At 33.8% G+C, this 12007-nt stretch overlaps 3 protein-coding genes across 3 annotated transcripts; 1 reads left to right on the top strand and 2 right to left on the bottom strand.

Annotated features, from left to right (window-relative positions):
* Nucleotides 344–970, bottom strand: LOC105168819. The gene has a single exon (XM_011088975.1). It carries the CDS (start codon nt 968–970, stop codon nt 344–346), a length of 627 nt encoding a protein of 208 aa, XP_011087277.1.
* LOC105168817 (endoglucanase 5) lies at nt 2646–6833 on the bottom strand. Its single transcript, XM_011088974.2, has 10 exons — nt 6513–6833; nt 6050–6262; nt 5226–5420; nt 5008–5094; nt 4748–4912; nt 4521–4644; nt 4268–4431; nt 3847–4183; nt 3643–3729; nt 2646–3212 (listed from the first exon to the last, which is right to left on the bottom strand). Exons 1-10 carry the CDS (start codon nt 6720–6722, stop codon nt 2923–2925), a joined length of 1872 nt encoding a protein of 623 aa, XP_011087276.1. The 5' UTR covers nt 6723–6833; the 3' UTR covers nt 2646–2922.
* On the top strand, nt 9123–10019 carry LOC105168816 (metalloendoproteinase 5-MMP-like). Its single transcript, XM_011088973.2, has one exon. It carries the CDS (start codon nt 9123–9125, stop codon nt 10017–10019), a length of 897 nt encoding a protein of 298 aa, XP_011087275.2.

The raw sequence follows: 12007 nt of genomic DNA, 5'->3' as shown, positions 1-12007 counted from the left end.
GGATTTTAGGCTTCTAAATTGTTGAATCTGTGGTGTTGCTTGATAAAGAACTAACCATCCCATGTATTCATTGCATTTGGATTCAGGGTTCAAAACTAAAACATTTTGACCATATAAACATCAACTTCACTACCTATTGGAACAAGAAACTGAAGGGCTTCTACTTGACCCTGAATTGCTGCAAGATGAAGTGCTGTTTGGCCCTGAGAATTCACTGAATTCAGGTTGATGTCCGGGTAGCCTAACACAAGATTTCCATTATATCCACCCGGTTCATAGCAGCCACAACGTGTAAAAACCGATCGATTTCATTGTCTATTACATAACCTGATTCAATCAAGATCTACACAGCATCAGCATTTCCAGACTTAACAGCCAACAACATAAGCGATTCTCCCTCCGGACCCCTGTCGTTAACATCAGCACCAGCCTCAATCAAGGCAGAAACGAAGTGTGATTTCCCATTCTCCACAGCAAGTCTGAGCAAAGAAGTGAGCTGAGATTCATCACACCAAGAAATGGCCTTTGAGAAGAGAAAATTGATCTCCAGGGACATGGAAGACGGCGAAAGAAGAAACTCAGCAACATGGGGGCCGACAAAGTATATAGGAATCACAACATCCTTAAATATATGCGGCCCAGGTCTCGAGAACAGCCGGTGGAGATCATCCTGATGGGCTTTCCCGGTGGGAAGCATGGAGGACCGGACAAGGATTGTGCACGGAGGAGACGAGAAAGGAGGCTGATCGCACAGCTCGTTGAGGACTAAAGTGAAGGATGAAGTTGTGAGAGGTGGGATAATAGAGAAAGGTTTCAGGACAGAGAAGAGCGATGGATCAGACAGCGTGAGGCAAACGGCGACAGACATGGTGTGCATCAGGTTGGTTAGCTTGAAAGCTCGGCCACATTTCTGCCATTTGACAAAAAAAACTTCGACAGCCTGCACGTCGGGCTTGATCAGTCTGTCCATCTCATGAACTGAACTGGGAACTTGGAGATGGATTAGGTGAAGGATGATGGTAATGGGGGGGGGTCATATGTTATGTTATTACACTATATCTTCATTGTTTAAGACAGCAGTTTTAGTATTATAATTGGCATTTTATTCCCACAAGGGTTTATTAATGAAATATGATTGGGGTGCTATGATGGAAGACAAGAACATTGAAGAACAGATGAGACAAATTTGAAAAAAATGAGCAACTTTTGGCCAAATTACAGGACAAAACATGTTTAATTTAGGGAGTATTAGTGAGAAAAGGATGAAAAGTGTCCAACTTCTTGACCCGACCAACACAACATGTTACTTGGACAATTTCTGTAGATCTGCTTCGACTTGGTCAACAGTTGCAGCTTCTGAGTAATGGGTAGACAGCAACCTTCTAGGCCTCCACATCCAAATCCTGCAACTGCCCAGAATAATTAATTATAGATTCTATTGGAATTCTATCTATAAAATATCCAATAGGTTTTACCCAAATTATATTCAAGATCCGAGTCTTATTCGTTGAATCTTGTGTTATTTATTGTTTTTTTTTTATAGATTTGAAAAAATAAAAATTTTCAAATTTTAAATTTACATAAAAATTTAAGAATCAGTAATGAAAAAATTAAGTTGAGCATGAAAAATTATTTTAATTTTGGCATAATTCTTTTGTCCATTTGAATTTGCGTTTGGCTTTCATTTTATGATATTTTTAAGATTTGAATTCAAACAAATTTTATCTATTTTACATATAAGTTGAACTTAACTAATTTAAAAAAGGGACAATTGCACCCCTTCCTCAAGATTTGGAGTAATTACATATACACTTTATTGGTTTAAAAATTACATCTAAAATACTTAAGATTTGCTTTCATTTAACAAAAAGATTCATTTTTTCGCAAAAAATCGCTGAATTTATTGATATTATCTGTCTATTGACAGGCCTAAATCCTCCTATTCTTCCTTTATTCCACCCACAAATTACTTTGTAAATCCAAATATAGTTTTATTTAATATTTCTTGTGCAATTCTTTGCACGTATTATTGGAATGGGATGTAATATTAACATTTTTAACACGTGAAATCATATAAATAAAGAGTGAGATTTTAACTTGAGCGCAAATAACCATTTATCGAAAAATTTTAAATTGTTAAATAGAAAAATCTTTTAAAATGTTAAATGTTCAAAACATGTGGTATCGGTATATTGATCTTGTCAATTTAAAAAAAATTAAAAAAAAAAGGAGAGAAGCGTACGGCCTGGTACTACGCAAGAACACAAGGAGCGGATACTGGAGAAACGAAATGGGAAAAGATAGGATAGTAATAAGGATGAGAAGTAGAAGACAAGTCAACAAGTGATTTTTGTGCTATTGTGATTAAATTGAAAACTCGCAAATTTGAAGGACTAAAATTAATTGTATGAAAACTTAGATCAAATTGATCTTTCTCCCTTACATATATACACATTTTGTATAAATTATTTTTTAAAATATATAAATGGCACAAATCTTACATAATCATGGCGTATTCGATCATATATATATTGAATGAAACAACAGATGCAATACAATTTTATAACGAAAATCCAGGCCGTTAATGAATTCTTGACATATAAACAACAAAAATACAACTCAAACAAAATTTTGCTGCACTAATCTGAACCTCAAAGGGTTTCTCAACCATTAATTATGGTATGTATATATAGGACATGAAGTTTGATGATTACATAAAAAATGATCCGTAGCCCAAATATCCCATTGCAGCTACATACAACATTACAATCATCAAACAGCACTATATCCATTTTTCAGTTAAGACAAGAAGAAAATAGTCGAACCAAAAAAAAAAATCAAAGAAAAATTCATGGGTTGGAAAATATTTTGTTTTTGGTCATCATCAAGACTCTATATTAAAATTTCAACCTTTCTCCCATGTTAATGGTAGCTTTGAACTGAAATCTTGGCTTGGGCACCACCTTGAATGTAGACAAAAGTGCACTCAGAGCCAGGTTCAAACACTTTGATCCATTCGGGAAGTACATAAGTGTTCTTGTCCTGTGTTGGAGTTAGGCCCCAGAGTGAACCTGTCAAGCTCTCAAAGTAGAGCTTCAGCGCTGTGATGGGCTTCTGAGATACGTTCTTGATTATCACCTTGTGACGGTAGTAGGTCTTGTTGGCGACGGTCCATGAGTTGGTGATCACGTGAACGAATTCGACTGGAACGGCTGCAAGATACGAGTGTAGTTGTTGTGAGTATGATCGATGAATTATGGTACTAATGTAAGGTGGTTTCTTGCAACATGTTATTTTTAGTGTTAGAGTTTCGTTATTATGAGTTATAATTGTAGGATTTAGAGCGTTGAGCTGCATTAGATGCCGTAGCTGATAGCAGATGGTGCAACTCAAATTCGTGTGAGCTGCACAACAGATGGTGCAACTCAACTCGACAAGGACAATTACTGTCATACACACCAATAGTTAAATGAGGATCTTTTTGAGGTATTGTGCATATTTATAAAAAAAAATAGCTTTTGATTTCAAAATTTATGTTGTAGTCTTTACATACATCATAGTTTTTTTATAATATGTCAAAATTTCAGAGCCTGTCAAAATTTATGTCTAAGCTCCATATTCAAGTTTACTCCCATTAGTTACCTGGTTTTGGGATAGGAGTTGTTGCCGGCTGGGAATATGAACCTTGCGGTTTGTGGTAAGGATCGGAAGGTTTTGGCGTATATGGACCTGAAAATTTAAGACGAGCAACCAATCACACATCGACCAAAACTATACATGAATTGATCACTTCTGCATAGAATTTAAAGAGAATTTGCCTAAGAAGGCATCAGAATGTCGTTTCACCTGCAGAATTTCCAGGCAGGCTGTGCAATTTGGAGAAAAGTCCTATGAGAGGGGCAGTGCCAGACAACGTCGGCTCAGTTTGTTCATAGTTAGTCCTGTCGTCTGAGAATTCATCGTTGGCATTTGGACCTCCAACCAGGGCTCCATATATGACATTGGGATTGGCCTCGGGGCGTTTGTACCACGTCTCAAATCCCTCCACACATCCAACGGCAGTTTTGAGAATAGAAACAGAGGTGATAGAAGCTCCCCTGTGATGAACACGGACTGGATAGTTTTGGCCGTACCCCACTACATAGCTCAAGGACTTGGGATTTTTGCCAAGAATGTAATCGGCCTGTGTTGATATCCAAACAGGTCATTGAGATTTCATAGATCGGAAACTTTACAACATACAAATTGGTAGTGTATATACACATACTTGTGATTTTGCAAAATTGAGGAGATCCAGAGGTTGGAGCTGTCCTTCAGGACACTTGACCACACCTTTGGCCTTAGCAAGATAATCAGAATAAACAGCAAGGAGAAATGCAGCAGAGGCAGGGTACTGCATATTGTTCCACTCATGTAAATAGAGAAGCCCCCCTGTCAAATATCTTCAATAATAAGTAAACACGTTTGGTACTTGAAAACACAGCATACGACTAGAAAACGTCAAGCAACTTATACTATACCGGGAGTCATTGGCACATTGTAGCCGTCGTTCTTCTGCAGGCAAGCGCATGAAAAGTAATTGGCTTTGGCCTGATACTGTTGTAGCGTGGAAGTGTATGCTCCTCCGGCTCCATCCAGCAAAACCTAGACGTGCACGGTTAACATTTTACTTCGGATCATGATCGACTTAAATTTTTCGTTGAATTTTGATGAATTTGGTGGAGAGAATTAGTATGTATATAGGCACCTTTGTGAGGAGAATTTGAATTCCAGCATATTTGTTGTCCCAAGAGAATTCTTTGACAGCCCAGCCAGTTCCACCCAAGGAGACACAGTTGTCCACTACATATTTCAAGTAGTAATCATCATTTGTTGCTCTGTATAGCCATGTAGCAGCCCACAACAATTCATCCTAGCACAAAATAAATTGACAAAATTAGGGAAATTACAAATATTTTGTGAGAAAAAGCATTATTTTGGGATGGAAAATGAGAAAAATAAACTCACAGAATAACCAGATGATGTGTAGAATTGTTTGGCTGATGAAATTGAATCATCATAAAAGCCCCTGAATCTATTTGCAAATGAGAAAATCTGAAGACAGAAACAATAACTTTTAGTTAATTATATGGAAATAATACTTTGTTGCTTTAGTAAGAATTAGGCAACCTAGAAATAGTTCAAAATTTTGTACTTGTGTTTTTTATTCATGTGAAGATTGTTACCTGTTTTGCATGCACTAGCAGAAGACTAGAGTAGGCTGAGTCATAAGGCTTGAAAGCAAGAGAGGCGGCGGCAAGGGCTGTCTCTCCTGCAAGGTCGGATCCCGGATGCTCGGGGTCTAGCTTGTATGCTGTCCGTGGTGTGGTCATGTCCTCCGGCCGTTCCCAACAATAATGATCCGACACTCCATCTCCGACCTAATCATGGGAGTTGTTGATAAATAATCATAAACTCGCAAAACCAAGATAATTATATTTGCTATATATATATATATATATATATGTCCCAAATTAATCGTTGTTATTTACTTACTTTTCCAGAAATCTAAGAAAACATTTATTTTTCAAGAATAATAGTATAAAGTTATGCAAACTATTTACTTTTTTAACTCTCAGTAAAAAATCTGGCTATGTCAAGTTCACTACAAAAGAATAATTTTTTCCACTGGAAAATCAATACTATTTGCCCAATCAAACAAAACCAATATGAAAATTTAAGTTTAGACCACGGAATCAACATTTACTGTTTTAGCTATGATCAGACATTTCTCATTATATTTAACTTCACTAATGTTGTTCTGGCCTCACAGCAGAAACAACGGATGGTAACCACTAAAAATAAGGGTTTTAACATTGGGACAAAGATAGAGTATTACAGTAGCTGTGTCCATACTATTGACTGATTCAGTACTGGAAATTAATGTCAACCAATTTTGAAGGAAATTGTTGAGCAAACATTTGACCTCTACTTAGAATGTCTTGTAAAATGGTTAAGTAGTAGGGGAGAAAATCTTAACAAAGGAAAACATATAGTAGTATTAGTATACCTGTCCCCAAAGAACATATGGCTGAGGATGTGCTTTGATGAAGTAATCAGTCCCCCATTTGATTGCTTCCAAAGTGTGTCCCATTTGGTTCAAACTCACCAACTCTGGCCTAAAATCAACAGCAGCCCATGACAACATTGTCATACTGAAAGCCATTGGCAGACCAAACTTTACATGGTCGCCGGCATCATAGTACCCTCCCACCAAGTTCACCTGCCCATGCAACATACATACCAACTTGTAATAACACAAAAAAAAAAAAAGAAAAAAGAGAATCATAAAACCTAACATACAAGCGTTTTTCTGGTCTCAGCCTTACCCCTTGAGCATACCCGTCGCCAAGACCTGAACCCCAAGTTCCCCATGCAACATACATACCAACTTGTAATAACACAAAAAAAAAAAAAGAAAAAAGAGAATCATAAAACCTAACATACAAGCGTTTTTCTGGTCTCAGCCTTACCCCTTGAGCATACCCGTCGCCAAGACCTGAATCAGCACGCCACTTTACACGTTGTCCAACAGGCAGCTTCCCTGACCTCTGCGCCTCGAAAAACAACAACGTCTTGTCGAGGGCGTCCCCATAGTCGAACGAGTCGACAACGGTTGCCTTAAAAGCAAGTAGGCCAACTAAAAGGGGCAAAATGCCATATGATGATTTTAAGATCACCATATTCTTGTTTTGTTCCTTGGTTTTATTCTTGTGGGAATTGTGAGGTTGGAAGAGGAAAGTGTTTGTAGGATCATATGAAGGCTTTTGTATATATATACATATTGAAGAGGATAAGAATGTAATAAAAAAATAAAAATGAGTGGGGGAAGTGAAAGGGTGGTAGCCTCCACGTTCATGGAAATGATCGAATGCAAGACTGAGCTCTCCACGTTGTGTTGAAGTTTGAACGTTTTTTTTTAAGTGAGGAATATTAGAGGGTTGAATGATTTGGATGAGTGTTCGTGCATAGTTGGTAAGGCTCAAGATAAGTTAGTTGCACTTAACATAGAATTAAATACCTTTTTTTTTTTTTTTTTCCTTTCAATTGAATTTTATGGAAAAGTTTCTCAAATATATAGTATGTGTGCCTATGTGTGTGTATTACATGTGTGGGTATCGGGATAAATTTGATTTTAGTCTCCGAAATTAGTCAGTGAATCAGTTTTGGTACATTTATGTAAATCAGTTTTCGATTTACATAAATATTTTAAATCTCATATATATAAAATATATCTAATTAAGCACACACGAACTGAAGTTGTTATTTACAACACTCTTCCTGTGTTTTTATTAAAATATTAGATAGTTAATTATAAGAAACTCAAATGTATAATAACGAACAAAATTTAGAACTATTTTACCATACAAATATTTCAAATGAAGTAGTAGGGTTTTTCAATTATTATAACAAGTTATACTTAATGGACACTAAAAAATATGTAATATTCAATTGTGGTTAATTATCATAATTAAAAAAATAATTGTAGTAAATAGTTATTAACTACAATCACAGAATGTTATTTTTGTGAGGAAGATGGCTAAAACATTTATTATGACTAAAAATCATGTCGAATACTTTTTCTACGATGAATAAGGTAAATTTTTGTACCGATTTTATTTAATCAATAATTAATAATAATCCTTTTCTAGAGTTTTTATATTTGAGCTATTTGAAATTAATTCTTAATTATGCATCTTCCCTTAAATCCACATTCTTTAATGTTGCTACAATTTTGAAGCGTCTATATTTATAATAACAATAAACCATGTCTATTAATTAATTTTCAGTAATTAAAGACAATAACGATAAAACAATGTGATCATTCCATTTAATATCTTCTAACCAACTTATCATCCAAATATAACAATATTATGGGATGAAAACCCTAAAAAAAAATGGAAATATATAGATTGACACATTTATTATTACTTTGTATAATTTGTAACTTCCTTATGTTAAATGAAGTCTGGTAAGTTGTTAGTTCATAAGTCACATGAGTTAGTTTTAGATAATGTAAATACGGCAAATTAAATGATTCAACCATGAAAATTACATACATACTGACAAAGGAAATGGCTTAATCATACTTACAATAATTTGTTTTATATTATTTGGTAAAGCTGTTATGTTCGATCGTCATTGCATCGATATCACATGGTATATACTGTGGAATTGAAAGAGAAAAAGATCAACTTAAATAATATATATATATATATATATTTTTTTTCATTACTCTTTTTTTTTTCAATTTTTTAGAAAATTCTAATTGTTACGAACTTTATATAATTCTTATACTTTCTAAAATATATAAAAAGATTATGATGAAAGCATGTCAAACACAACCTTAGCCAAGTTGAAAATTATATGTTTTTTGTTTTTTGCTTTTGTTTATAGATATGCCAAAGAGTGCATCCGATAAGATGATAACTTATCCATCAAATAAAACAATAATATCGAGAAGGAGCGATGCAGTTTACATTTTAAAATACATTAAGAAACTACTAAAATGATGAGCTCAAGTTAATTTACCTTCTACCATTCAAAACTTTTGAGGCAAAATCATTATATAAAGCTTTCCCATTAAGTATTAAAAAGCGTACGATGAAACAATGGGCATTTGATGCAAATTTTACGTTTTATCAATATCCAGAGGTGCAGCATTGCATGAACTGAGGCATGCCCTTGGCCTTCATCTCAGCAACATTTTCAGTACTCCATCACTTTATTCAAAAAATTACAAAAAGACGATATTGATACAACCTGAAATCTCTTTGAGAATGCTAATGATGCCGGATCATATGTTTTACTTTTTTTTAGTGAAAATAATAATAATGTAACGTGGTGTTTCATATATTAGACATTTATTTTTTCTTCACTGATATTCAAAATCCAAACATAGGTCAAACTTCTCTACCTCCATCAATTCTAGTTTCATCTCAAAACATTAAATAAAGTTTGCCTAGTATTTCCTTTTGCCAATTTCAAAGGAAACCACCAAAACCTTCATATATTCCCCTTCAATAACTTAATCAATTGAAGTTCAATCAGTGAATTGCACAAACTACAACCAACCAAGTTTGATGGCATCCCAAGTTTTCACCTACATTCTACTGTTCCATTTTCACCTTTACATAATCCATGCTCATCAATTTAAATCGATCCACAAAATTCCGTCCCCCTTGAAGTTTCTTAACCAATTGAGTGGAGTTCAGAAGGGAGATAACGTAAAATACGTGAGTGACCTTAAGAAATATCTCTCCTACCTCGGGTACTTGATCTACAATACAAACTCCAATGAACAAAGATCTGAAAAGGATAATATTTTCGACAGTTCCGTAGAACTAGCGCTCAAAAAGTACCAGAAATTTTACAATCTTAACATCACCGGAACCCTAGACGCTAACACCATGGTAAAAATGCAAGAACCACGATGTGGAATGCCGGATTTCTATCGCCCTGATAAAAGCGCGGTCTTCCCATTTCATATGATATCGTATTATTCATTTTTTCCCGGTCATCCCAAATGGCGCAAGAAAAAACTCAAGTACGCTTTCAATAGAAACATGAAAGAAGAGTTGAAACCGCCGTTAGAGCATGCCCTGAGTGAATGGGCGTCAGCGACACCTTTCCGATTTTCACGTGTAAGCAATCTTAGCCAGGCCGATATTAAGATCAGCTTCTTTCGTGGGTACCACGGTGACGGGCAACCGTTTGGCAGCAAGGACGCCGGCTTGGCCCACACATTTGCACCACCGGATGGGAGGGTTCACTTTGATGCAGCCCAAAAATGGTCTTCCAAAGGTGAAAAGGATGCCTATGATGTACAAACCGTTGGGCTGCATGAGTTGGGGCATGCCCTTGGCCTTGGCCACACAAGAATTCTAAAGGCTGTCATGTATCCTATAGTCCATGAAGGTGAAAGAAAAGGTCTGCACGAAGATGATATTAATGGTATCAAGGCTTTGTACAAATTCTAAACTTTTGTACTGATTGAATTTCAGTATAATATATTTGATTTGTGATCGAATTGACACCATACTTAAAATAATCATTAGTTCTGCCCAAAGGTAAGGAACAAAAGTTTGTGGAGAAAAATTCTTACCTAAATCAGGTTTCGCCAAAATTCAATCAATCACACATTAAGTAGGATACACTATGTTATATAATTAGTCACTCTTTTTCAACTGTACATCAATCACATAATAAGTACATTGTACTTACGGTATAATTCACTTAAGTTTGTCCAATTCTGTATGGACTAAAATTTTCGATACCGATACAAAACATCCCAATCAAACTTCAATCACAACATATATATATATATATATTAGATTAGATTTAAAACCTAAAAAATTGCCATTAACCAAAGTCCACTAAACTATCCAATAATATATAATTCAATTTATTGAAAAAAGGAGCCCCAAATCATTATCCTAACTCAACAATTATTAGTACCACAAGGGGAAAAAGGGTGTTGGGTTTCGCCAAACCTAAGCCATTATATAAAATAAAGGCAATCAATACTAACAATATGGGCCACATAAATTACAACTCTTTAAGCTTATCTAATGAACTCCTAAAAGCTATAAACCAAATCTAACTTGGCAGAATTATCCAATTAATTCTTGAAATATGAATAATTTATATGGGAGGTGAAAATGGATTTTCTTTGCAATTGATTTCGTTGGGCTAAGGTCAATTTGGTCTGCAAATACATAATTAATTGTTAGATAATTGATTTTACAAAAACTGATTATAATTGTTGAATTTATAATTTTATAATCATTAGGCAAATACCTGATTAGCTAACCTTTAAATTAACTTTATTCTTAAGATTAATGACTGAATTAAAAAATTATTTACGCACTAGTATAAATAATTGACAAGCAGCTTTTTTACTATGATTTTTTAGAAGTTATCTCAATAGACTACCAAAAAAGTAAATAGAAAATTAGCGAACAAAACAAATTGGCACTCTTAATATTGTCATTGATTATATGTATTCACTCAGAAGAATATTTATTTTATTGCAATAATAAATTTGAAATTCTTTTAATAGTAATAATTATTTTGTAAAAGTTATAATTAACAATAATTAATGACAAAAAATAATATATTAAGTTGTCACTAAAAATAATTAGTGACATATGCATAGTAACAATTATAATTATTTATTGTCACTAATTATTTATAGTGAAAACTTTATACACAATAATTGTCGTTAATAATTATATAATAACAAGATCAAATCATGGTTATTAATATATATTTTCAGTGACAATTTTAAAATTATTACTTGACATGTGGTCATGCATATTATATTTTATTTTAATGGTAAAAACTGATTTTTAAAAATGAAAAATATTAAGAGTATTTTAAAACCCTAATAAAATTTTATTTCTGGCGTTTAATTTTCTTTTCTAGCACTTTCTAAAAAGATTGGTCAATACTGCTTTCAGCCCCATAGGAAAATTATTGCAACGACCTTTACTAAAAAAAAATTCCACCAAATGGCGAACCCGATAAAGTTACCAGCCAAAAGATTTTTATTTTTAATTTTTAATTTTATTATATTTTTTATTTTATTATATATAAAATAAATAATATAATTTATACATATAATAAATAAAATAAAATAAATATAAATAAAATTTGAAGAAATTCATGCGATGGATAGACAGACTTGGTATATTGTTCAAGATTAAATTGTCATTTTCTTGAGTGAACTACATTGACACATTTTGATATTACACCCAAAAATGATCTCAGTCTTTTACAAAATTACAAGAGATAATTACATTCACATCCTTAAAATTTTGTGTAGTTATATATAAGCGATCCCATGTAGTTTGAAAATTACATCTAATGCTTACGAGGTTAGCTTCTGACTGTCAAATAAGTTTCTCTGTTAGTCAAAATTTACTATTTACTGATTTAATAAAAAAAATTGAATAAAAATTCATAT

Source organism: Sesamum indicum, linkage group LG8 (assembly GCF_000512975.1).
Source record: "Sesamum indicum cultivar Zhongzhi No. 13 linkage group LG8, S_indicum_v1.0, whole genome shotgun sequence".
NCBI classification, from domain to species: domain Eukaryota; kingdom Viridiplantae; phylum Streptophyta; class Magnoliopsida; order Lamiales; family Pedaliaceae; genus Sesamum; species Sesamum indicum.
This window is presented reverse-complemented; position numbering and strand designations above follow the sequence as displayed.